This window comes from Solanum verrucosum, unplaced genomic scaffold (assembly GCF_900185275.1).
Source record: "Solanum verrucosum unplaced genomic scaffold, falcon-dt-bn FXZP01000103.1, whole genome shotgun sequence".
NCBI classification, from domain to species: Eukaryota; Viridiplantae; Streptophyta; class Magnoliopsida; order Solanales; family Solanaceae; genus Solanum; species Solanum verrucosum.
In genome coordinates this window covers 2,796,804-2,821,853 of record NW_026020048.1, presented here as the reverse complement: position 1 = coordinate 2,821,853, position 25,050 = coordinate 2,796,804, and the positions used below count along the sequence as shown (strand labels likewise).

General features: G+C 31.8%; 5 protein-coding genes across 6 annotated transcripts; 2 read left to right on the top strand and 3 right to left on the bottom strand.

Moving 5' to 3' along the window:
• Window positions 1-223: 223 nt before the first annotated feature.
• LOC125821870 (probable xyloglucan endotransglucosylase/hydrolase protein 8) lies at window positions 224-1,950 on the top strand. The gene is made up of 4 exons (XM_049501237.1): window positions 224-445; window positions 530-630; window positions 698-900; window positions 1,542-1,950. The coding sequence occupies exons 1-4, from the start codon at window positions 256-258 to the stop codon at window positions 1,942-1,944; spliced, it is 897 nt and encodes a 298-aa protein (XP_049357194.1). The 5' UTR covers window positions 224-255; the 3' UTR covers window positions 1,945-1,950.
• Window positions 1,951-3,170: 1,220 nt separating this feature from the next.
• Window positions 3,171-5,366, bottom strand: LOC125821874 (uncharacterized). Of its 2 annotated transcripts, none has more exons than XM_049501241.1 (2): window positions 5,271-5,366; window positions 3,171-3,844 (listed from the first exon to the last, which is right to left on the bottom strand). In XM_049501241.1, the coding sequence occupies exon 2, from the start codon at window positions 3,814-3,816 to the stop codon at window positions 3,394-3,396; it is 423 nt and encodes a 140-aa protein (XP_049357198.1). In that variant the 5' UTR covers window positions 3,817-3,844; window positions 5,271-5,366; the 3' UTR covers window positions 3,171-3,393. The 2 variants fall into 2 exon arrangements, with proteins under 2 accessions (XP_049357198.1, XP_049357197.1); XM_049501240.1 differs by having other exon boundaries at window positions 3,217-3,849; window positions 5,271-5,353.
• A 4,570-nt stretch (window positions 5,367-9,936) lies between these two features.
• LOC125821876 (uncharacterized) lies at window positions 9,937-12,734 on the top strand. The gene is made up of 4 exons (XM_049501243.1): window positions 9,937-10,049; window positions 10,148-10,265; window positions 12,325-12,416; window positions 12,535-12,734. The coding sequence occupies exons 1-4, from the start codon at window positions 10,034-10,036 to the stop codon at window positions 12,597-12,599; spliced, it is 291 nt and encodes a 96-aa protein (XP_049357200.1). The 5' UTR covers window positions 9,937-10,033; the 3' UTR covers window positions 12,600-12,734.
• An 846-nt stretch (window positions 12,735-13,580) lies between these two features.
• LOC125821869 (chaperone protein dnaJ 50) lies at window positions 13,581-18,224 on the bottom strand. The gene is made up of 10 exons (XM_049501236.1): window positions 18,039-18,224; window positions 17,889-17,951; window positions 17,735-17,801; window positions 17,141-17,200; window positions 16,847-16,897; window positions 16,627-16,707; window positions 14,945-15,057; window positions 14,677-14,794; window positions 14,387-14,513; window positions 13,581-14,153 (listed from the first exon to the last, which is right to left on the bottom strand). Exons 1-10 carry the CDS (start codon window positions 18,155-18,157, stop codon window positions 14,050-14,052), a joined length of 903 nt encoding a protein of 300 aa, XP_049357193.1. The 5' UTR covers window positions 18,158-18,224; the 3' UTR covers window positions 13,581-14,049.
• A 2,411-nt stretch (window positions 18,225-20,635) lies between these two features.
• Window positions 20,636-24,347, bottom strand: LOC125821808 (gibberellin 2-beta-dioxygenase 8). Its single transcript, XM_049501171.1, has 4 exons — window positions 24,333-24,347; window positions 23,580-24,058; window positions 21,112-21,433; window positions 20,636-21,005 (listed from the first exon to the last, which is right to left on the bottom strand). The coding sequence occupies exons 1-4, from the start codon at window positions 24,345-24,347 to the stop codon at window positions 20,766-20,768; spliced, it is 1,056 nt and encodes a 351-aa protein (XP_049357128.1). The 3' UTR covers window positions 20,636-20,765.
• Window positions 24,348-25,050: the final 703 nt, after the last annotated feature.

Below are 25,050 nucleotides of genomic sequence, written 5' to 3'. Positions count from 1 at the left end.
AAATATATTTCTAGTCCAAATAGGAAAATATTCTCAAATGAGTTGGAATTTTTATCGTCTAGAATTGCTAATAAAAGCAGTTTTTTGTTCGTTCTTTTTTGTCCTTAGCCTTATATTTCGTCTCTCGAGGTAAAAAAAAATTATTTCCGTTTTTGCCCTTAGGTAACAAACCGCGTATAATTAATAAAACGTTGTCATTTCTAAGGGATCCATCCAGCCTATCTTCATTCAAAAGAAAAGAAAAACAAAAACACCATGGAGAGCAATGCTTCTTCCATGGCTCATCTTTTTTTTATTTTATCAGTAATGTTTACCCTTTTTTCATCATCAAATGGAGTAGTGAAAGGTGCATTTGAAGAAAACTTCAGTAAAAGTTGCCCTGGTACACATTTCAAGACTTCTGAAGATGGACAGATCTGGTATCTTACCTTAGACCAAGTATCAGGTGATTAAAATCCTACAAATTTAAAATGCATTTTATTTTATTTTCTTGAAATTTGAATATATTTCATGTTTTTTGGTATGTTAGATTGTGGGTTCATAACAAAACAGAGCTATAGATTTGGTTGGTACAGCACAAAGTTGAAATTAGTAGGAGGTGACTCTGCTGGTGTTGTAACAGCATTTTATGTAAGTTCACTTAAACATTTTGTGCATTTTTGTTGGAATTTTTTTGTAATTTTTTTGTTGGGCACAGATGTGCTCAGAAGTAGAGGCAGGGCCATTGAGAGATGAGATAGATTTTGAGTTCTTGGGAAACAGAACAGGGCAGCCTTATCTTATTCAGACAAATGTGTATAATAATGGCAGTGGTGGACGTGAAATGAGGCATCAACTTTGGTTTGATCCTACTCTGGACTTCCATACTTATTCCATTCTTTGGAACTCTCATCAAATTGTGTAAGTCTTATTTTTCACTCTTTAACTTAATTTTCCTTTTTCTTGTTTAACCGTTCGATATTCGAAATTCAATGATTAAACTAATCGAAATTTGTGTTGGATAGATCCATTAAGGAGGTAAAATGTTTGCTACGTTAATGTACTTCATCCCTATGCGCGCTTAAGGATTAAAGTAAATTAATCAGAATTCACGTTGAGTAGATCCATCAAGGAGGTAAAATATACTTCATTTGAACCTTTTTGCTAGAAAATTACAGTATATATCCTAGATGCTGAATACTCTTGGTTTCTTCTTACATTTACTTCTTTATATTTTGAATCGTTTAGGACAAATTCTGGCTCCGCCATTATCCCTAGAATCCAAATCTAAGACCTATTGTTAAAGGATAAAAGATTTTGAACCATCTTACTACATCCATTGATGGTACTTTTTGTTTCTCAAATTACATAAGAGGTACCAAAATACTATAGTAGTAACAATTTTTTTCAAAAAATAAATAAATTACGACTGGCAATAAAGATTCTCTTGAAATGGATTTGAACATAATGAAATGGATATAGAAGATTCATATATATGTTGAACACAAATGATTTGAGATTAGTTGATGATGACTCAATCAACTACATTCTTGTAAATGCAGTTTTTTTGTGGATCAAGTACCGATAAGGGTATACAAGAACGCGAATCACACAAACAATTTCTTTCCAGCCCAAAGGCCAATGTACGTGTTTTCAAGCATATGGAATGCAGATAATTGGGCTACTAGAGGAGGCTTGGACAAGATAAACTGGAAAAATGCACCATTTGTAGCATCTTATAAGGATTTTACAATAGATGCTTGTCCATGGAAAAATCCCTACCCTGCTTGTGCTTCATCCACCACACAGCACTGGTGGGATCAGAACAATGCTTGGCACTTATCAAGTAAAGAGAAGATTGATTATGCTTGGGTTCAAAAGAACTTTGTGGTTTATAACTATTGTCAGGATACTGTGAGGAACAAGTACAAGCCTCAAGAGTGTTGGTTAAATCCATTGGACTAATATTAATGAGAGATAAAATTATTTGAGAGGGGAAAATTGTAGTAGTATTTTGATCTGGATTTTGAGTGTATATATATCGGACTCTCTCATACTTATTTGGGATTGAGCCATAGTAGATCCATCGATTGGTATTCTTTACACCGTCTAGTAAAAGAAGGAACGGCATTACTACTATTGGAAAGTGAAACAGTGTTTCGCTATATTCACAAATGTTATAATGATATTCTTAATGCAATCTTTACATATGTATGTTTTATTGAAGGAAGTTAAGATTTCAATTTCTCATAGTCGTTTAAGAGGTAAGGGCTCCTCTGATCGACGACTTCTGTTATGTAAGTTTCCAAAAGAGCATTAGCATTATGAGATAGATAATGCATCTTCTCCTTGTGCAAGAGTTGGAAGTTAAAATTCTAATTCAATTCCAGCTCTAGGACTTTTGAGATGAACGAAGAACATCGTGAAATTGATGAGCGCGGTAATTACTAATTACACACCACACCAGAAGTTGTAATTTGTGAGATCATGAAGTAACGAGACATGTCACATGGCATTAAAATAACCAGATATTGCAGTACAAATTTAATGAGATGGACATCTCACCTACCTAGATGAAAATTTTTAAGTTGTGGAAAATTATGATTCTCTCACTTGGAATAATCAATTCATATCGCCGTATGTTTGTACTCTACATCATATACCTTGTGGATTTTGTTTTCAACATCAATTTTGTACTACTACTAGCTATTACACTGCCAGAAGTAAAAGTGAAAAAAAACACATATAAAGATGAGGAAGTAGCTTTTGAAAATGGTACTTCAATTTGTGGGACAGATTTGAGGAGCCAACTTATAATTTCCTAATTAAGTTGTTTGTTATGGGGAGGAGAGGACCACACAATTTACTAATTCGTCGCCATCTCATAAACAAACAATTTTGTTGTCACGGATCACTGGTACAATTGTACATGTCTAGCATATGGGCCTCCATACACAATTTGATATTGCAAACTAATTAAACATGCCCTGTTAATAGCACCAAATTTTCAAACCTTGAAATGACATCAACAAAAATATTCAGGAAAATGCCAAGAGCAAGATAATTTACAACTGACAATTCAAAGTACTAGTTTACCAATTTTTGTGGATAATTTACACAACTCCGGAGTTCTCTAAGATGACACCTATCAGGCGTAAACGATGTCACATATCACCAACTGAAATAATCGGGCAACCAGCGTCGCACAACCAAAGAAATTGAAATCACTCTAGTAAATAAAACATAGAGTAGTTTTTTTGTTTGTATAACAGCTGGCAACAATTACGAATTAGAACTAAGCATCCAGCCACACCCAGTGATAAATAGATGTTGGGAAGTAATAGTAATATACAGTCAAAATGTCCTAGAAAAACCCACTGTATGAAAGTCGAGAACTAATAGAGGATTCATCCGTTAGCTAGCTGCATTTGCCGAATTGTACTTACACTGCAACCATATCAAGCGTCTCTCATTCTTAAGAGAGATAAAAGTTTCTCTGGCATTTGAATTCTCGAATAAATCCAATGCAAAAAAGTAGATAGTTTGATCTACACCTTGCATTTCATCTAATACTTTTATGCATTTGCTTATAGCAAAGCGTTCCTCATTCCTCATAATGGCAGCTGCCCTCATCTTTGAAGCAGCTGCAATTTCCAGCATTGCATCAACTATAGCATCACCAGTTGCCTTGCGACTTCTCTTGCGACGACCTGAATTTGGCGTTACAGTTTGATGCTTACTGTGCCCATCTAACATGTTTAAGTCCTCTCCTGAGCCTGAAGAAGCGTCCTCCTCCACCAAAGCAGGATCAGCAGACATGGCGAAATGTCTTTGCATTACCAGGCAGGCACAGGATTTCTACCTCCTACACTAATCAAAGCACGTGATCACAATTTATTTAACTGGGAAGATAAATTAGGCACCCACACAACTAACCATTGGAGTTTATTCTAGCCATAGTTTGGAGGGAGGAAACAATTAAGGGACATAATGACATCCATTTGTACAAACATCAAATACCAAAAAAATGCATGTGTGCGCTTTTTGCTTCATAATATAAAGCTGTCAAATGTTGAATCCTGGTTTGTATACTCCACGCTACTTGTCCTTGGGCATCCTAGACACTTGCAGATTCGCATTGTTACTACTCCCTCCGTTTCAATCTATAAGAACCTATTTCCTTTTTCGACTGTTTAAAAAAAAATGACCCATTAAAAGTTATTGATTTCAAAAAAATAAAAGAATGACCCATTACTAAATTTGAATAATTTATTTAAACTTGCCATTTTACTCTTAGTGAGAATCTTTTATAGCCGCACAAATATCATGGCATTCTTAAGATCACAAGTTTTTCAAAAAAAATTATAACCACACTTGACATGTTTAGTACCACAAGTTTTAGAAGTCTTCATTCCTTTAATTTCAAAAGTTTTTCTATCCCGAATGCCAAAGATGTTAAAAGATACTCCTCCATCCCAAATTACTTGTCATGTTCCATCTTTGAGAGACACCAATGTTTTTTCATCATATTAATACAAGAAGAATTGTAATTTATACTATTTTTCATATACTTTTTGAATATGTAAATTTTAATTTTAGAATAGATTTCCAATTAATCAGAGATACCGCATAATGGGAATACAATAACTTAAGTTTTCCTTCAAGCTATAAAGATACATTAATGTGTTAAGCATGAATGAAAGAAGGATAGTCCCCACAAAATCGAGAAGCACATTTACTTTACAGACAAATAGTAACAGAAAATGGAGAAATTACAAAACTTATTACTCCTTCTGTTCACTTTCACTTATTCTTAAAATAGATTTTCATTTTTACTTGTAGAATCGTTATTGTAGTGGTGAAACACAGAAAAAAAAGACAGAAAATAGAGCAAAGAATGCAACACACAGGGCTGGAAATGAATAAAGAGATGGTCAAGCCAAATCCAAATCTATAGAAACCCATCTCGAAAACCTTAGTCGACAAGCAAACCAAACACAACTCAACAAGTGATCCCATATTTATCACTAGAAACTACCCAACTTAAACATTTTCCTTTTACCTGTTTAGAATTGAGTTTTTTTTTTCTTCCTTTTTCCTATATAAATCAAATGGACCCTATATTCCATTTTATTCCTGCTTCCCATCCCCTATATTCCATTTAATCCCCTCTTTCTCAAGAAGAATGCAAAATTCGTCAACTAATAAATGAGATTTGCTGTATATGAGTAGTCCCTTATCCCTTCGATGAAATTTTATTAACAGAAATTTCGAAAATTAAAAAATCGTACCTCAACGGATTTCAGACGGTGGAGGTGCTGATGGCTGAGAGAGGGGCGCTGCAACGGTCGACCGCTTAGGGTTTTGGGAGAGATGGGGGAATACGATAGCTAAGAGGTAAATAATAATAATTTTGGAGGCGTCTTTTTTTTTAAAGAAGTGTTATAATTTAAGAGGTAATTATGTATCATCTCAAAAAACACTTAAACCTCTCATATAATGAACGGTAGAATGATAAATAAGTAAACTAAAATAAAATGAGAAATTTCTATATGATAAAAATATATTATAATTAAAAAAATACAAATAACTTAGATATTTAAAAAATTTAAAAGCTATCTTATTTTATTAGGTAATTTGTGTTTATTTTTAAAGTTATATGTTTTAAAATATATTCAATTTTTAAATAAACAATGCGTGATTTTAATTTATAATTTATATATATATATATATATATATATATGAGCGGGTTGAGTTGACATAAATATTGGGTTGGGTCTTAACCCGCCCAAGTTTACTTTGGGCTCAAATGGACTTAAAATGGGTTGGATTTTGACCCGTCCAATTTGACCCACTTAATCTCAATGCTCTAATTTTAATACATTGTTATATAAGTTTGGGATAAGGGTCTGAAAAATATCTCAACTTTGGTCGGATTTGTTGTTGCGATACTAAACTTTCATAAGGACCTATTACCTCCCTAGATTATTTAATTCCGTATTTTTTACCCCCTAAACTATTTAATAGTGTATTTTAAAGGTATATATGTGCCCACGTGGACACATTACTATTTATAATTTTGTATTATTTTTTATGTCCACGTGGACAAATATATATGTTTAAAATACGTTATTAAATAGTCTAGGGAGGTAATAGGTCCTCATGAAAATTTAGTATCGCAACAACAAATCCGATCAAAGTTGGAATATTTTTCAGACTTTTATCCCTTTAAGTTTCATAACTATAATTTGAATTTCAACTCAAGAAATTTTTAAAAAGTAAGTTACAAATCTATATCTATAATATAAAGGAGAGACATAGATAAGGTGATGTGACACATTTCAATGGTTTTCATTCATATTTATCTTTTTTTGAGATTTTTTTCATAAAATATTTTCTTTATTAAATAAAAAATTCAATCATATTTTCTATATATAATAAGCCACAATGCAACTATGATTGTAACTATCTTGTTAGCTTTCAACCAAAAGCTAACAAGATTTTTAGTTACATATTTATTATTTAGTTAAATAATAAATATGTCATTTCTATATATATTTTTCTATTACTATATATAATAATTACTATATCTACTACTTAGCACATGACAAGTGTTACATGTGCTTAGATAGTGTTGTACATTCTTCTTTTATGGTTGTACCTCTAAAATTTATATTATTGGACAATTTAACACCATTAATCACAATAATTAATAACTTAAAACATTTTTAAAAAAAATATAAAAATTTCGATGACTCTCCAAATTTTATTTGTGTCACATAAATTGAGACAACAAAAATAACATATATTGGGTCCATTTTAATTTATTTGTCTTTTTTTGTGTGTTTTTTATATTTAAAAATTGCATATAAATACTATAAATCATGATAATTGACAACATAAAATATGTTTTGAAAAAAATACAAAAAATTCCACTGATTCTTGAAGTGAATCTATCGTAAAAATACTATAAATCATGATAATTGACAACATAAAATATTTCAAAAATAAAAACATATAAAAAAATTCGATTGATTCTTGAAATTAATCTATCGTTACAAATTATGTATAAAATATAATAAATCGTGATAATTGACAACTTAAAATATTTATTAAAAAAACACAAAAAAAGAAATTGACTGGTTCTTAAAATTAATCTATCAATGTCACATAAAATGAGACAAAAGTAGTATTATGTATTATTTAATGTGAAATTATTGAAAACTACGTAAAATGTATTGTAAATCTTAACAATTAACAATATTTGATTGACTCTTGAAATTTTATCTATGCTGCATACATTGAGACAAACAGAGTAATATATATTAAGTATTTAAAATTATGTACAACCTTATTGCTTTCTGTAGGCTTCGAATTATCGTGGTCATTTTTTAGGCTGATACAAGCTTTGTACATTTTCTATTTAATTTTATTTTAATATTATAAATCGCAATAATAAATAATTTAACATATTTTAAAAAATATATTAAAAATTGAGTTGGTTTTGGGAATTTTATTTATACTATATAAAATGGGACAAATGAAGCAACATATATCATTTACAAATGACTTAAAAAACATTAAAAATTACAATAATTACCAAATTAAAATATTTAAAAGCTATATAATAAAATAGGTTCACTCTTATAATTCTATCAGACTCACATATATTGGGACAGAAAAAATAACACATATCATTTTAAAATTATCAAAAAAGTATTATAAATAATAATAATTAACAACTTAAAATATCTAAAAGACATTTTAAAAGGGTTAATTTTGTAATTTTATCCATATCACATAAATTAGGACAAAGTGACCAGTAAGGTAGGTTATTTGAAAGTTACATAAAAATATTATAAATCACAATAATTAATAACTTAAAACATTTAAAAAAATATATATGAAAATTTGGATGACTCTCCAAATTTTATTTATGTCACATAAACTGAGACAACAAAAATAATGTATATTGGGTCCATTTTAATAGTGTAAAAGAAAATACATGTTTGTGATAAAAAAACTTATTTCTTTATCCACGTAAACAATCGCTTCAAAAACTCCGTTATTAACCCCAAACATACCATTTATATTATTGGGCCCGTGCAAAGCACGGGCACCATTATCTAGTACTATTAGATAAGGTGATGTGGGGTCTCTCTATGACCTCCATTCATTTTTTTTCTCCTTTTTTGAGATTTTTTTTCCTTAATTTTTTTCATAAAATAGTTTCTTTATTAAATAAGAAATTCAATCATATTTACTATTTTAATTATATGTAATGAATTACAAAAAACCTTCCATCTATTTATATTCTCTACTTAAATAACATGCCTCTTCAACTTCTTCCTAACTTTTCTTATGGACTATCAAATCTATAAATAACAATCATCCATGGAGATGTTGAATATTCATTTTTCATTTTTATAGTATAATTTTTATTTCTCTTTTTAAAATAAATTATTTTTCATTTTTTTCATAAGGAGTCATAGAAAAGATAGTAACATGATATGTCCTTCAGTTTGATGAAGATCAAAGATATATTCTTTAAAGATTTATTACAAAGAGATGTTCACATTAGTTTAGTACAAGTTCATCTAATTGAAGAAGGAAGCTTGATTATGTTGATACATTCATCAAGACAGCTAAAAAAAAAAATATTTTTTCTTATTCCAATTCTTCTGCCCTAAAAAAAAAGTTTAAAAGAATTATTTTTTTTGGAATGGATGGGAAGTGAAGTGTGAGGCTATGGGTATTGGGTAGAGGATGTGGTGGGGTAATAAGAAAAAATAAATCTTTAAAAAGAAAAAAAAGATTCTTAAATTGCTAAATTCTTAACATTTAATTATTTAAATGTTCTTTGATTTTTTTTTAATTACATATATCTATGTATACGCCACCTAAGCAAAAAATTCTACATATATGCACATGTGGCATAAGAGGGGTATTTTTAAATTCATTTAATCAAGTAGACATGTACTTTTAATGTTGTCAATAGTAAATGGCTAAACTAATAATTCACACCAAATTTAGGAGTGTTTTCAATATTTATCTTAAAAAGAAGAAAAGAAAAGAAAAAGGATTACGCCTCTCAAGTAGGGGTGTTCACGGTTTGGATAAAAATCAATCCAAACCGAAAAACCAAACCAAACCGATAAAATAAAACTGATTTTATTTGGGTTTGGTTTGATTTGGTTTTAGATTTTTTAAAACTGATAGTATTTGGTTTGATTATGGTTTTATTAGAAAAAACCCAAAGAAATAACCGAACCGAACCGATTATTTTTTTTTGATAAAATCAAAAAATAAAAAATAAAAAAAATTCATCAGTTCGGTTTGGTTCGATGAATTATATACATATATTTTATTAATATACATACTTAATATAGTGTTTTTATAAACAATTTTAAAGATTTTATACATATTTTCATTAAATTTTCTTTATAATTTACTTATTGAAAGCAAAAATGCCCAAGATGAAACATTTATCTTATTGATTTCATGTATATGAGTGTCTGACAATTCTTTGTGAGACTGAAAATGTTATTGTCTCTTCCTTCTAGGCCAATATAGTGAATTTAAAAGTTTTATTATTAGTAAATTTAGTGATGAAAAGTTTCTAACTATTTTTCGTTTTGAATGGATTGTTGTCACTTTTTTCACATTTTAAATGAACTGTTTCTTTTATTTTTGTGTTTGGTTAATAACCGAACCAAATCAAACCAAAACCGATAATCACTAAACCGATAAATGTATATTATACTTGGTTTGGTTTGATTTTGATAATTTTAAAACCGATTAAATTGGTTTAGTTTTGATTTTGATCAATAATCGATCCAAATCAACCCGTGAACACCCCTACTCTCAAGTATTTAATCAAGCGGCTCTTACGCGCAACTCCATATATTTCCCTGTGATCTCCACCGCACCGTCTTCATATATATTATTCAACCCTCATCAATTATTTACCTTCGTCCCCAAATTACGAATTTGGCCGGAGTTGAAAAATTCTCTTTCTGTGTCGCAATTTGAATCAAGCTCGCGAACTGCAACTATGGTTTGCGATAAGTGTAAGTTTGAATTCTCCTTTTTTATTCACAAATTGTTCATTACAAACAATTTATGACCAATTGATTTTGACCTAGGGTTTCATAAATTGTATTTTCAGGTGAGAAGAAGTTGTCCAAGGTGATTGTTCCTGATAAATGGAAGGAAGGTGCCAGCAACACTACTGAAGGTGGAGGCCGTAAGATTAACGAGAACAAACTGCTCTCCAAGAAGAAAAGGTTACTTTTGTTCTTCCTTTTTTCTTTTCTTTTTGGTTAATTGCTTTTACCAGTCCGTCCTGATAGTGAATTCCAGTCTCCTTGTAAGTTTCCCTTTAACTGACCGTAGAATGGAAGAAGAATAACTGAGAATCGTATGCTTGCTTTTTTTAAGGAAAAAATATTTTTTGATTATATGCTTGCTTTCTTCTAGGAAATTTTGATTGATCTGTGATGCCAGCCAATTGAGATTCATTATACTACTTGATACATACCAAAACTTTCATCAATCAAAACTCAATTACTACCTTCTCTAGAAGGAATTCAGATGTTAAATTACTAAGATAGTCAGGTTTTTTTCTTAATGCTGGTCAGTAAGGACTGATTAGCTGTGGTAAATTTGCGGACCTGAGTAGCACCCAAGGGGGTGCTCTAGGGATCAATGAAGTGGGTGCAAACCATGGAGACCAAGGCTTTAAAATCAAGCAAAAACAAAAGAACACTAAGCATGACTTCCAATATACCTGAGCATTGGTGGGCAGAGTTACTCAGTACGTGGGCTGGTGGGAGATAGTAGGTACCGGTGAAATAGTAAGGACACTAACATCATTATAGATAGTAGAAGTAAAAATTACTGACTTGAGTACTTTAATCTTAGCTGCATTATTGTTTGTAGATGAAATATAATTAATTTGGCTGAGAGTGGGGTGCTTGTTTTTCAAATCAATGAAGGAAACGGTTGAGTAGATTGTGAGGGAGAGAACACAATCCAAAAGTAAGTGTGTATCCTAAGAGGGAAATTCAAGTCCTTTTCTCTTCTTTTTTTAAAGCCCCCACCCATCCAACCCCCCCCCCCCACACACACACTGAGACACATTAGACATCAGAGTCTTGCAATGATTCTTTCTGATCTTTGAATTTGCTAATGCTAACCTTAAAGGTTGAAATTGTGTGTTTAGGTAGTTCAGACTGAACTACACTCCAGTATGATGTTATATGAGGAACCCGTTGTCTTATTTAAGAGCTAACTTCAATAAAAAAAAGGAAAATTTACATAAGTAAAATTGAACAAGTTCCACATAGATGTCTCTGACAAGTCCTCCTTCAGTTTACTCGTGTTATTGACACCTTCAATGTTGGAAATAGTGGTTTGAGCTAAAAGCAAGGTCTGGCTGAATAACTGCAGTAGAATTCTGGAAAATATAAGAAAATCAGTATTAATACCGTATAGACGTGTGAAGTCAAAGAGATGTACTAGCAGAATGAATCTCTGAAAGCAGGAAAGAGGAATGAACGAAAACTTTGGCCAGTGCCTATTGGAAGGTATTGGATATCATCCAAATACCGGGTACCATGTGAAAATAGGGAAAGGGGAGAGATACTCTAATTGAATTGGGTTATTAAGGCAGGAACAAACATTGTGTTGAAAGTTTCTCTTGTAAATTCTTCTAAGCTCTCTGTCTTTGAATTTGATAAGTTCAGATGCTGAACAGTTATGATTATGGTCAGTTTGGTTTATACACCCTCCCAAACAAGATAGGTCATAGGATAATATTCATATTCAAGCCAAGGGTCATGGGATCGAAACTGAACAGCTGAATATTTGCTTATAAAAAAACGTTTAGAACAAGTTGTTTTCCTCGGATTTTCTTTGTATGAGACATGGAATTACAGTTGGATTGGTACACCTCTGGAAGAGGAGCAAGATTGTTGCCCACTTTGTGGAGAAAGAATGCAATGCACCATTTAGCCAAGAATATTGGCTACAATATGCTTCTTTTAGACTAGAAATCTTCAATATAAGTTTTATAGAAATCTCAAATAAAAAAACTAGAAATCATTGTATTGCAATGCTAAAAGTGATAAGTGGATAGCCTAACCTGGTGTTCTAAGGTGCTTTTTTTGTTTGTTTGTGGTATTGCATGATTGCAACCATTTTCACTCTTTAGTCATCAGCATCCTCTGGTAAGTGTTGTGCTGAATGAAATGTTTTATATGATTTGTTGGGATATCAAATGCAGTTTGATTATGTTTGTCATCGTTTTGATACTTTCTTACTAGGGAACTTGTTGTATTGCAGGTGGTCACCTTATGGAAATACAAAGTGCACTATTTGCAAGCAACAAGTGCATCAAGATGGTAAATATTGTCATACCTGTGCTTATAGTAAAGGTAATGAAGAGTACTTTGGAATTGCATATGATTTATATTAATGAAATTCTAGTTCCAAATGATTCATATTTAGGGTAACGTTTCTTTATGTCTTGTCTGAAGTGTTCTTCCCGTGCAGGAGTATGTGCAATGTGTGGAAAGCAAGTTCTTGACACCAAGCTATACAAACAGAGCAATGTATGATGTGGACATGGTTGACGAACTAACTTCAATGTTACCTCAGCACACACTTATCTTAGAGAATTGTTCTTACTTTGTGAATGCAATGAGAAACACTTGATTCTGTATCCATGATTCTGTAAAATACTACAAAAGCTGCACCACCGAATGAGGCGCTGTAAAATGGTGATCTTTTGAAACATTAGTTTCAGTCTTGTCTTTAAAAATTGATTTTGTGTGAAAAGTTCAGGCTTCTGATCTGATCAACCTAGAGTGTGTGAAGCTTTGTTTGCAGTGAGTGCATAGCTATGTAAGCGAAATACTTAGACTAGCCTTGTTATTAGCAATGAATCAAGAAAAAAATTACTACCCAATTCAGGACGTATCAATTCTACAAGCTGAGTACTTTAGTGAATGGAGGGTCGAGAATTCTGGTGCTTCTGAGTTTTCTCTGCGCTTCGCCCAGAGATTCTTTCAGCTATGATGAAAATAATATAATGAATTCCAATTTTAACAAATAATAGTAAAACACTCCCACCATCTCCTCGTGCCAGCATTCACGCCATATCTGCTATTATGTGCACTTCTCTTAATCAATCAACATACTTTCTACTTGTTCATAAATAAGTCCACCATGTATGATGCAGTTGTGGGAAAGTTCTGTATGTGTCTCACAATATTATTTGTCCTTCATAAAAACAGAAGGTCAGGGAGCAACATGCAGTCTTAGAAGAATCAAGCATGAAAGAGTATTTCTCATCTTCTCCATATAAAAAAATAAAATGTTTCTCATCTTAACCAACTTGAAATTACTTTTAATTCTTCGTTTCTGCCTGATGAGAACGGTTAAAGACCAAAGAAGCATTTTACCCTCCGATGGTTGAAATGGCATTCAACTCATCCTACGAAGAGGTAGGTGCACTCAAAATTTTAACCTTATACATGAAGGAGTTAATGCAGATAGAAAGCGATACTTAAGCGGAGCTAACACTTCCAATTGGTAATGACAGACCTGCCATTTTTATGTTCACAGTTCACCAGTTAAGACTATGGTACATAAAAATACAACATAGCCAAGTATGAAGTTCATTATATGGAACGGAATTCCTGTCTTTTCACAACATATAGATGCTTCGACACATTCTAACCTAGCATTACAACAGCAAAATCACCGTGGGGAGCAGCACTCATCAGAAGAAGCTTGTCCCACAAAATTGCTCCAAATGCAGTATGCTTGTATCTGTCTCAATATGTGTTTTGTATACTTATTATTTTGAGTACTAACATAGCTATGACACTGACCGTGAAAATCCAAGTTCTATGACATACTTATCAATCCAATAGCTCTCCTTGTCAAAAGAATTTTGCTCTCTTCAATAATTTAACATTAGACTTTCGGCTTCATGACTCAGAATACTCCCCATCAAAACTGATCTCATACTACACATAGCTTTGAGTAAAAACAAAAGAACTTTTATCTTCGGCGCTTTGATTCCTTACGCATCTCTGCCACATAGCTTTCAAAGTTGGACTTCTCCCAAAGCCGTCTTTCAATAAGATCTTCCTTGGTTGATTCGTCTGATAAAAGAAGCATGATTGGAAGAAATCATAAACAGCAAGAAATGAAAAGAAAAACTTTATCAAACCAATAGATTGGTAGTATGACAAGCAGCAATGATCGAGGAAACATTTGTAAAAAGCATCACAATCGCATATATATCCTCAATCACGTTTATCTACATTTCTCAAGATATACATGTGTATCTGAAACTACCAGTGTTCGTGAACACAGGAAAATCAGTTTGTCTTACCAATAGATATCCATGAATCAAGAGAAGCCCGAAGGGACCTTCGTGTCAAATAGGAGGCATCTTCCCATGAGTATGGAGCACGCTTGACATTGTACCTCCAGAACCAACATCCATACCACAATAACAGCTTCAGAAGACAGAAGAAGAATGTCAGGAACCCTTAATATCTTGTATTCATAAGCATAAAGTATCTTATTTTAAACCTTCTAGCAGAACAAACTATAAGCGCAAGGAAATTTGGATCATTTTTTCATTTCACTGTTATGCATAAAACACCAAAATGCTGCTACCTTTCCCAGAGTGTAAGGAAGAAGTATAAAACGGATTCCAATTAGATCCCAAACAGCAGGCTTTTCAGTGCCCTTTATGTCCAAGTTGAGTTCCTTGCCAAGTTCTTCTTCCACCTTCCTGTCACAAATAGCAAATTCGGCTGATAAAACCAGATTGAGCAAATAAACAAATTTGAATGACAGCCCATATGAAAAGGCAAGTATATTTCATCAAGCTAAACCAGAAGATTCAGGTTGCATAGTCAATGAACGAGAGATATGCTCATACTTGTCCATCGGCTTGTTGCCCTTCTTCCTATTAGCCATTCCTCCAGTGCGTTGAAGCTCCAAAGCACGTAGCTTGTTTTTATAAGCTGGTGTTTTCTTGACCATGTCAATAGCCTAATAAAAGAGGAAATCACAACTTATAACACATGGCAAAGTACGAGTAAGAAGCCAAAAAAGAACTATTTCCATCTCCAACTATAGGTCACTCTTTTCTACTTTTTGCTTAAGCTAGCTGTCTCACAGAATTGAACACAAGGAGAATTTTATTTTATTTTAATTTATTTACCATGATGTAACCTTTCAATATATTGCACTGCTTTTGGAGTCCAACTGCTGTTTTGCAATGTTTCCCACTAAACAATACTCACCCAAGATCATTCTGAATTTCCATTACAAATCAAACTAAATAATGCAGAAAAGTGAAGAAAAGAATATGCAAGAAACCTGTTTATATTTTATTGTGAATCTTGGAGTGTATCTAGATGATTGATTATTTAAATATTAAATTGGAAAAAGCTATGGTATCTTCCTCACCTTAGAATCTGCCTCATGTTGGTCTTATTCTTATTGGCATGTATGCAATTTTTTGGAAGCTACTGAATTTTCCGATGCTCATTTAGAAGAGGGTAGAGTTTTATTAGAATCATGCCAAAACTTCCTGAAGCTTTTGTTGATTCGAAGGTGTTTTCTGCAGACTTAGATCAAGGGTATACATCATGAATTCAAAAAATCTCATCCTTCTTCCTCTTAAATTTTCGGAACAGTCACAGTAATTGTCATTAACTCTACCTACTTAGGATTCACAAAACATAGTAGGTTCCAAGCCCCGATAAAGATGGAAAATTGCAATAGGTCGAAAGCTAGAGTAAAAGTGGTAGTATTATGATTGATTTTCTCTAAATATGGATAGATGCATGGTTAATTGGATCATTCTCAGTAACACCATTGTTTTTAGTTTATGTATCACCACAGATTTCTCCTACTTCTCCAGACTTTTTATCGATCAACATTACATGCTATTGCTGTCCTAATTAACTCATCCGAGTACACTACTTTCTCAAGGTTTGCGAGCTATTGCATTGGAGCGGGGGTTTTACCTTGTGCGCACCCAAAGGGTAGCGGCTGCAGGTTTCAAAAAATAAAATAAAATAAGAGTTGAATAATCCAAATCCATATTTCCTCCGCTTTCACTTCTGGTGAATCATATTCTTATACTAATGACGATAAGGTGCATCAGAATAGGATGACAGGAGTAACACGGCTAGAGGAACACTTTTCTAGTTTAGTTATTGATTACTATCCTCAAATTTATCAATAAAAAATAATAATTATCTACAAACAAATAATTACACCTCGTAAGATAGTCGATAGATAATCATAAAATGATGCATCTTCATATCAGCTAGGTTTACCCAGACAAATACTCAAGGCACACAGTTACTTATGCATAGGAATCATCTCATTTAATCTCACCGATCATCATAAGACTATTCTTTTCTTTTACTGTCTAAGGATCACACTGCTCTAAGATCATCATACTATAAAATCAAGCAAAATAAAAGTCGGGACAGCATTCTTCAATTTCCAGACTTAAAATACAAGGATCTCGTCTTTAACCATTGATTGCTAATGCAGCTTACAAACTGAGAGAAATCTTAGTGATGAATGTTTAGTATTACTTACCTGATTATATCTTGTCCACTGATTCAGATACTGAAATATTGAGACTATCAAAAGAAGACCAACGAGCACAGCACGGGTATCCTATAATTTCAACACAAACAGCTAAGTGAGTATAAAATCAACTTTACATGTATAATGAAATCTCAAGCTCAAAGTTTCACCCATATGAAGTGTTGATAAAAGAATATAAATATCTGGAAGGAAATAGGAAAAGACTCACAGTTTTGTGACCATAGTAAGCATGGTAATACCGTGCTGTATTGTAGAAAAACTGAAAATTCAAAAGCACAAAAAGAACACATTAGTAAGCAACCTGATTATCATCAGTCAATTGAGAACTCTAATAGCATTGGCCAAGAAACTCCAATATGCATAAGCTGGACTCCAAGATGATAAAAGAATGACATTGGGGTACTACGGAATAAAAATGGAAGCACTAACTAGGACTCGCAAAAATTCTATGAAAATTTTTTATGTAAAAAAATATGGAACCAAAAGAGCAATGGATACTAACCTCCTCTGGATGGGCAAGTGCATAATCATACTGCTCCCTTGTGGCTTCGTTTTTCAAAATCTACGGGGAAAATCAACCCTTTAATATTCATCACAAAAACATACTACTCCCCCAATCCCAACTATATGGTGGCCCAAACGGTTAGACAATGTTCCATATTTCCATTAATATCTTTCACAACCTTTTTGTTCTTTTCTATAAAACATAAAGCTAGTAGTATAACATCTTTAACCCCATCCAGTCAAACAACACATATAACATGGCATAAAGCTAGCATTTGTGTTAGATCAGATGAATCTCGCTTATCGAAAACACAATGTGCTGACCAAGGCAACCAGAAAGCTCTTTTTTTTTACCCAGTATGAAATTAATACTCCATTAGAATTTACCCAAATTCACTTAATTTATAATACTTCCATCTAATTCTTCTTCTGGGCTCCCTTTCTTGCATCAATAATAAGCTTTGCAGCTTGTTTATAATTGGATTTTATTTTTTCATAATTGAAATCCCAATTTGATATGCTAATTAATCTCTAAAAATTACTAAAGCAAAGAAAAAAAAAAACCAAACCTCAGAAACTAAACATTAATTACCTCATACGCATTTGCAATTTTCACAAAAAGCTTCTTTGATTCTGGATCAGGGTTTTTATCTGGATGACTAAAAAACACAATTATCAATAACTTCCCAATTCAACCAAATAATTTTTTAAAAAATATCAGTTGAGATAAAAGGAGCAAAATTTACTGTTTTAGAGAGAGCTTGTAATAAGCTTTCTTGATTTCAGAAGAATTGGCATTTTGAGTAACCCTGCAAAAAAAAAAAAAAATTAAAAAAATAAGTGAAAAAAATATGAAGAATTAGAAAAGATATTAGTTTAAAAGGGAGATAGATTACCCAAGGAGATCGTAACAGTCATCTTCGTCACAGTATATGGAGAAACAAGGCTGAACGAGAAGGGAGAGCACGATAGTAAGTGTGAGCGCGAACCAGTGGATCCCTATTCTTCGCGCCATCTCCGATCGTCGGCGTTTTTCTCTCCGTCTCCGACTAACCCAGATTGCGTTCTATATGAAGGCTGCTTTATTGTGTTTTTGAAATTACTTTTCTGTCCTTCTATCGTTGACTTTTCCATACAGTCAAATTATCTCAACGAGCTTTTTAATTTTATTTTTTTTAGTTTCAGTGTTCGGAATCAACATTGGACTTTGGAGCACGATAAAATTTGAATCGCGCACAACATGACTCATTTGGGATGACATTTTCAATGAGATTTTGTCCATATTCAAGACTCGAACTTGAAACTTCTAATTAAGAATGTAGCAGTTTCATCGTCTCACTACTACACCACAGCCAACAAACATTTTAATTTCAGTAAATGTCCATCATATTAATTTTTTTTAATGATAAAAGTAATTCTTTATTCTTGATAGCTAGATAATTAAAATTTAAAACTAAATTAATTACAGGAACAATTTTTAGTAGCCAAAACGTGACTAGAAATAATGCAACTTGCCAGTGCCATCAATGCAACACAAAATAAAATATTTTAATACAAAACAAAATATTTTTGAAGGAAATTGGTTAGGCCTTATTATATGGAGAATATTGTGCTCTAACATCTAAGTTACTAATATGAAAATTTTGATTGACCATATGTCATTACTATCGTATAGTATTAATCAATATTATTACAGAGTCATAATGTATTTCTACTCCCTCTATTCACTTTTATTTGTAATGTTTTATTTTTTTTCAAAAGTTAATTTAGTGAGAGTTGTTAGATTAGTTTAATATTTTAAAATTAAAATTTAGAAGTTCAGAAATTATATGAAAAACATCATAAAATTGCAAAAAAATAAAAAATTATATTAATATGATGAAAAACTATATCATAAAATTTATCAAAAATTCATATAACTTAACTCTCGGAAAATGAAACATAATGAGTAAGAATAGACTGAAAGAGGAAACTTCATCTTAATTAATCGTTGTCTAATTTGTTGACATGAACATACGCCCGTGGCCTTCATATATGGTTCAATTTTGACTGGCGAAGTTGGGGGAAGTGCACAAATAACCATTTAATTTTAGGATCCTTAATGAAAGAAGAGCAAATTAATGAAATTTTGAGGTTAGGCTTTGTAGAACACATATTTGGACTCTCATGTCTAAATTTGAATTTTGGCTTTTCAAACTTCAGACCTTTGGCTATGAAGTTAGTTTTCAGCGGCATTTAACGAAGTTCACATACCTCAACTACACAGTGAATGATATTTAAAATAAAAAATATACGTACAATCCTAGATAAACAACATATTTATCATTGAAATAAGTAGTAAAATGCATCCCTTGTATATTATTAATGTCTGATTTTGCTATTCACGATCACATAGAAGGAGCAACATCAAAGCATGGCTGAAGATTGCCAACATTGGCTAACTTTTAAATAATTCTTACAAACAGAATGTATTTTAAATGGTGCCAACATTGGCAATCTGGTGCCATCCCTACGCCCATACCTTCGGTTGGAAGGCCCAAAGGAGGGTTTGGTTGAGCCCATTAATTAATAATTTTCCCTAACTGTTAAGAAACATCAAACTTTTAGAAGGTGATTTGCACAAATTAATAGGAATATTTAAGGATGTTGTTTAATTTTTTTTTTGCAAAAATAACCTCCCACATCATAACTTTCACAAGCGAATCATAACATTTTCACAAGTTATGTTAAACGGAAGAATAAAAAGTTAAGTTTACACGAGTTATGTATAAAGACTGGGTTATAAACTTTAATACAATTGTTCACAAGTTTTACCAGATAGGTAAAAATTTGTCATGTTCAGAAGTTACATACTAAATTACTAACAAGACTTTATTCTAACTATTTTTTCTTCATATATATATATATATACATATATATATATATATATAGTAATACTTGTATGTTTTGTTCAATTATTCACAAATTGGTTCTATCATCATTCCACTCACGAACTGTTTACAAGTCTTGATGGACAGGTAAAACTCGTATAGATATGTTGTTTAATTATTCAAATTGATCACCTATTTTAATACTATTCTATTGATTTCGATTCCACACCTTCCTTCTTAAAGCCATCATTTGATAAATTACCTTCAAAATTAATCATACAAGTTACAAGAATCCGTGTGAACGCCAGGTTCTTAACCTAGATGGTTAGATCTTGTGAGTCAATATGGAGGAGGAAATAAAAAGGAGAAAAAAATAGGGTCATCAATTTAATTTATATTTGCATAACCCGTAAAAATTGAGACAAAAAAATATACTTTGGCAATAAAACACAATCACAAAGCAAGAAGGATATTTCTTTCCACTGATAAAGTATCATTAGAAATACTACAGTAAAGCATTATTACATAATTAGATCACACACATTGCTTACATGGTAAGTACTTAATACATATACAGCTAGGAAGTTATATATATAAGATATGGACGTACACGTACGTTACACTATTTAATTTTTGAGTTCTAAATTAAAACTCAAAAATCAGAAAGATTGACTTATACATTTTTGCTATTTAAAAGGTCGTCACATGTCATGACCATATGCATTTTTAACTGCTACAAAATTTTATATGAGTTTAGTGAGTTGAGACAAGAAACCTAGGGAGACCTACTTTATAACCATATTTCTTAACATCTTCTTGGACTTGTTGTCTGAATTCTCTAAAGGTAAATCTTTTATAAACAGAAGGCTCAAAACAACTTCTTATTTCTGTATCATAGGATGGGCATAAAAAAAATGCAGTGGAGAATCTCTCTTTTGCTTTATTTGTAACAACCCTGTGCTCAACACTTTTATAAACACCATTGCTCCAAGCCTGCATCATCACACATTATATTACTACTTCGTTTAGATAGTATAAATAACTAATTATGTATGCTTTTTCTGTAACTTAACTTGTTATGTATATATGGAGTAATTACCTGAAACAAATCTCCAATGTTGATAATTAGTGCTTCAGGATTAGGCTTAACACAAATCCATTTCCCATCTCTTACTAATTGCAACCCTCCAATCTCATCTTGATGCAATATTGTGAGGAAATCACTATCAGTGTGTGGCATTAATCCAAACACTTGTGGAGAAATAGGGCATGCTGGATATCGATTCATTCGAACGTAACAAGTGTGTGGCAAACATGCTTCTCTGAAATATTTCGACTTATATCCCATTCTTTCTGACAAAATTCTTGCTAAATTATGAGCTAATTCAGACACTGTTGTTGCAAACTGTTCCATTGTGGAGCTGAGTTCATCCAAAAGAAAAAAGGATTAGATCAATCCAATTAATGCACATATTTTCAAAGGTTTATATACATTAATGATGTAAAGATTCTAGCCCTCTTAAGTTACTGACTTCTAAATTAGTAATAGTAAGAAAGATACATAAAGAGTTTAGACAAAAGTTATACTGGATTCGTCTAGAACCCATACCTTAAATACTAGCTCCACCCCTACAAGAGATTACCTTATAAGTAACCTAATTATATTATACTATACATGTTACTTTAAGTCCAAAACCCATCATGTGCAGCTTTATAAGCACCTCCAAATGTGTGTCAGATTTTGAGACCAGGAAATATATGCAATTCGTGTATGTTTCACTATATTTAGGATCTTTTGATGAGACAGCGCCTTGTCTTTTTTTACTCTTTTATTTGATGAATTGGGTGGGCTTAGATATATATGAATATATTAAATATGCTTGATAAGTTAGGATGTAGATATGTAAGCATAAAAGAAGAATGAAGATATGTTTTGAATTAAAAAAATAATTTCTGTTCCTATTGGTGATGACTTATTAAAAAATAAATGAAATTTCAATCATACATGTTTAGAGAAACTGCTTAAATCAAGAAACATTATTTAGGGCATGGTTTCATGATACTTAGTTCTTAATTCATAATTATAAAGAACTAAGTAAAAAAAACAAAATGTCTGTTCTCTAATGACATCAACTTGTTACTAATAATCAACTGCTACACATAATTATTACACGAAAATTGCACTCTAAGGTAATCTTTGTTGGATGCAACATAATTCTTGTTTGACCACAGAAAAATTGATGTATTGTTATCTAACCCCATTTTCTATGTTCAAGAAAGTACTTATTCTATGGTCGAACAAGACTTTAACTTGAATGGCCCACGTGTCCTCCTCTCCTCAACATAAGAAATTTGTGATAATCATTTAGTATTACAAGTATGATTAACGTTGTTATCAGAGTCCAGAGCCAAAATGACAACTTTTTTCTTTCAAAAAACAAAAATAACACATCAAAAAAAAAATTAACCAAAAGGGTAAAATCGCTCCGTCAGGAGCGATTTTCTTCTAACAAAAGTTGTCATACGTTAAAAAAATAAAAATCGCGATTTTCTCAAAAAAAAATAAATCTTTTTTTTAATTTAATATTCTTTTATTATTATTTATGATATATAATTCAATTTTCCTCATGCTTAAACAATTTTATTGAGTATACTGTCCGTCTTGTTTATTATTTTTATATTATTAATAATTAATAATAGGCATGAAAATAATAGCACTAGGCATGAAAAACGCTGCAGCGATGTGTAAGGAAAAAAAAATTTGACTTAAAATTGCTGCCACAGCAACGATTTTTAATTATTATTTTTCTTTTTTACAAAATCGCTGCTAGGGCAGCGATTTTTCGTCATTGTGTCAAAAGGAAATCGCTTCGTCAGGAGCGATTTTGCCCTTTTAGTTTTAAAAAAATTTGATATGCCCTTTTGAAATTTTTGACAAATTTTTTTGCCCTCCGGACTCAATGTTATCACCTGGTCCAAAACAAGATTCTCTAAGTCTGCAGATCCCAAATTAAAGTTTCTAAAAGTAGGAACCTACTTATATGAGTATATAAGAAAAATAAAAATATGTTTTTAGTTTACAATCCAGAATTAAAATCTTGTCAATTCTAAACCTACTTTTGAACATTATCGGCAGCCAACTACTCCGACCCATCATAACTTCCTCGGATTTATATTATATGATGTTTTTAGTTTACAATTCATTCACTCCGAATAAATAAAACACACTACTTTTGCTAAATCATTTTCCTTCGTTTTAAGTTGTTTATCCTACTTCACTTTTTAGTCCGTATAAAAAAAATTCTCTTTCTTATTTTAACGTCAACTCTCAACACATGTCTATAGCCACAAGGACATTTTGGTACACCATTTTAGTCCGTTTTAAAAAAAAAAAATCTTTTCTTTTGTCTGAAAACTCTTTAATTTAAACATGATTAAGGCTACATGTCTTTAATATAAAATGATCACAAGATTCAATTTTTTTTATTTTCTTAGCAAGTATATACAAGAGTCTCAAATTATAAGGAAGGGAGTGAGATATTTGAAGATGGTAATTTTAGTTAGTACCTGAGGGTTGTAGGATGATGAATTGAATTGGAGATATCAGTGAGAGGTACATGAAAAGCTTCAGACCAAGAAAGTTGTTGAAGACAAGTAGCTGAAGGAGTTCCCCAGCGGTAACTCCCTGCAGAGAAATTAAGTTGTTTGTCATTCATTTTCTCATGAAATGGCTTTTTGAAAAGCTTCATTTGTTCCTTCCTCATTTTCAACAATACATCCTGTGATATTCCATGGTTTACTACTTGGAAAAAACCCCATTCTTGTGAAGCCTGTGCTATCTTTTTCTTGCATTCTTCTCTCTCAAATTCTCTTCCCTTTAGTTGCTCAAGATCTATTAATGGCAATTCACATTCTTCCACCACAAACAGGTTTTGGTAGTTTCTCATTTTTGAAGTAGCCTTTCCAATTCTTATCTCATCGAAAAGTTTCTTATATGTCTCTTCAAAAGGAGGATCAGCTGATTCTTCTTCCCTCCTATTTATTTTCTGGAAAAAGAAAATAATTGTTAGTAGTAAAAATAAAAAGAATGTTCGTTCTAACTTTTAAATGAAATAACATCATTTCATAGTTTTTATGACCAGAAGTTCTTGCAAAGAGAATAAGATGTTAATCTTTGGTAATTAGTAAAATAGAAGAGGAAAATAAAATTAAAGGTTATGATGTATATTGCTAGTGAAGTTTCTGATTCAATATAATTCTTAGGTGATTGATGTTTTATCAATGACCGTGGAGACAAATAGCAGCTACCGACCAACAAACCCGGTACCCGGCCATTTGCATTATATCAAAATTAATTTTAAATTATTCAAGCATATGATATAGTAATTGGTTTACATGGTTTGCCACAAACAACTCATGTGTACAAATATGCTTAATGTCTTAAAAGAAGTCGAGATATAAAATATAATAATTTTAGTGGTAAAATGCAGAATTATTTTATCATGCTTTTAATTAGAGATATTAAACAAGTCTGAAATTATTTATACCATCATTTATATTTTAGTAATGTGATAAATTATCTCATATATATATGATGAAATAACTAATTATTGTAAAAATAACTTGTTCCTAATTAAACGATTCCGTTTTCCTTGAAGTCCGTACCATTGAATACACTCTTAATTCCCAATGTAGGAAGTTAGGTAGGTAGGGGATTTTTATTTTAAAAAGACGTGTTCATTATTCAGACACCTCTTGAGTAACACCTGTGGTGATCTGGCCCAACATGATTCACAATAATATGTATAATATTGTACTGATCGATGAATCTAGTTAGTGCAAGGTAACTTTGTAACCTTGAGGTATGGTAGAGATTTAAACAGATCCTTTACCGTACATAAGCTGAGAAGGTGCAGGAAAGTACACTTACTAGTCATTGAATTTTCATTTCCCAATTTAATTGACTTGTACTATCAGTACTTCCACTATGCAAGTTCGATCAGAATTAAGAAAATAATTATAGAAATTCCAGCTTGGT

Excerpts from the sequence above, each read along its gene's own strand:
- LOC125821870 (XM_049501237.1), top strand. The coding sequence starts at position 256 with ATGGAGAGCAATGCTTCTTCCATGGCTCATCTTTTTTTTATTTTATCA. Across the intron at positions 446-529 it reads TACCTTAGACCAAGTATCAG|ATTGTGGGTTCATAACAAAA; the intron begins GTGATTAAAATC and ends TTGGTATGTTAG. Across the intron at positions 631-697 it reads GTGTTGTAACAGCATTTTAT|ATGTGCTCAGAAGTAGAGGC; the intron begins GTAAGTTCACTT and ends TGTTGGGCACAG.
- LOC125821874 (XM_049501241.1), bottom strand. The coding sequence starts at position 3,816 with ATGCAAAGACATTTCGCCATGTCTGCTGATCCTGCTTTGGTGGAGGAG.
- LOC125821876 (XM_049501243.1), top strand. Across the intron at positions 10,266-12,324 it reads CTGCTCTCCAAGAAGAAAAG|GTGGTCACCTTATGGAAATA; the intron begins GTTACTTTTGTT and ends GTTGTATTGCAG. Across the intron at positions 12,417-12,534 it reads TACCTGTGCTTATAGTAAAG|GAGTATGTGCAATGTGTGGA; the intron begins GTAATGAAGAGT and ends CTTCCCGTGCAG.
- LOC125821869 (XM_049501236.1), bottom strand. The coding sequence starts at position 18,157 with ATGGCGCGAAGAATAGGGATCCACTGGTTCGCGCTCACACTTACTATC. Across the intron at positions 17,952-18,038 it reads GACTGTTACGATCTCCTTGG|GGTTACTCAAAATGCCAATT; the intron begins GTAATCTATCTC and ends TTTTTTTTGCAG. Across the intron at positions 17,201-17,734 it reads AAATTGCAAATGCGTATGAG|ATTTTGAAAAACGAAGCCAC; the intron begins GTAATTAATGTT and ends TTTTCCCCGTAG.
- LOC125821808 (XM_049501171.1), bottom strand. Across the intron at positions 21,434-23,579 it reads CATCATCCTACAACCCTCAG|CTCCACAATGGAACAGTTTG; the intron begins GTACTAACTAAA and ends GGATGAACTCAG. Across the intron at positions 21,006-21,111 it reads ACATTGGAGATTTGTTTCAG|GCTTGGAGCAATGGTGTTTA; the intron begins GTAATTACTCCA and ends GTGATGATGCAG.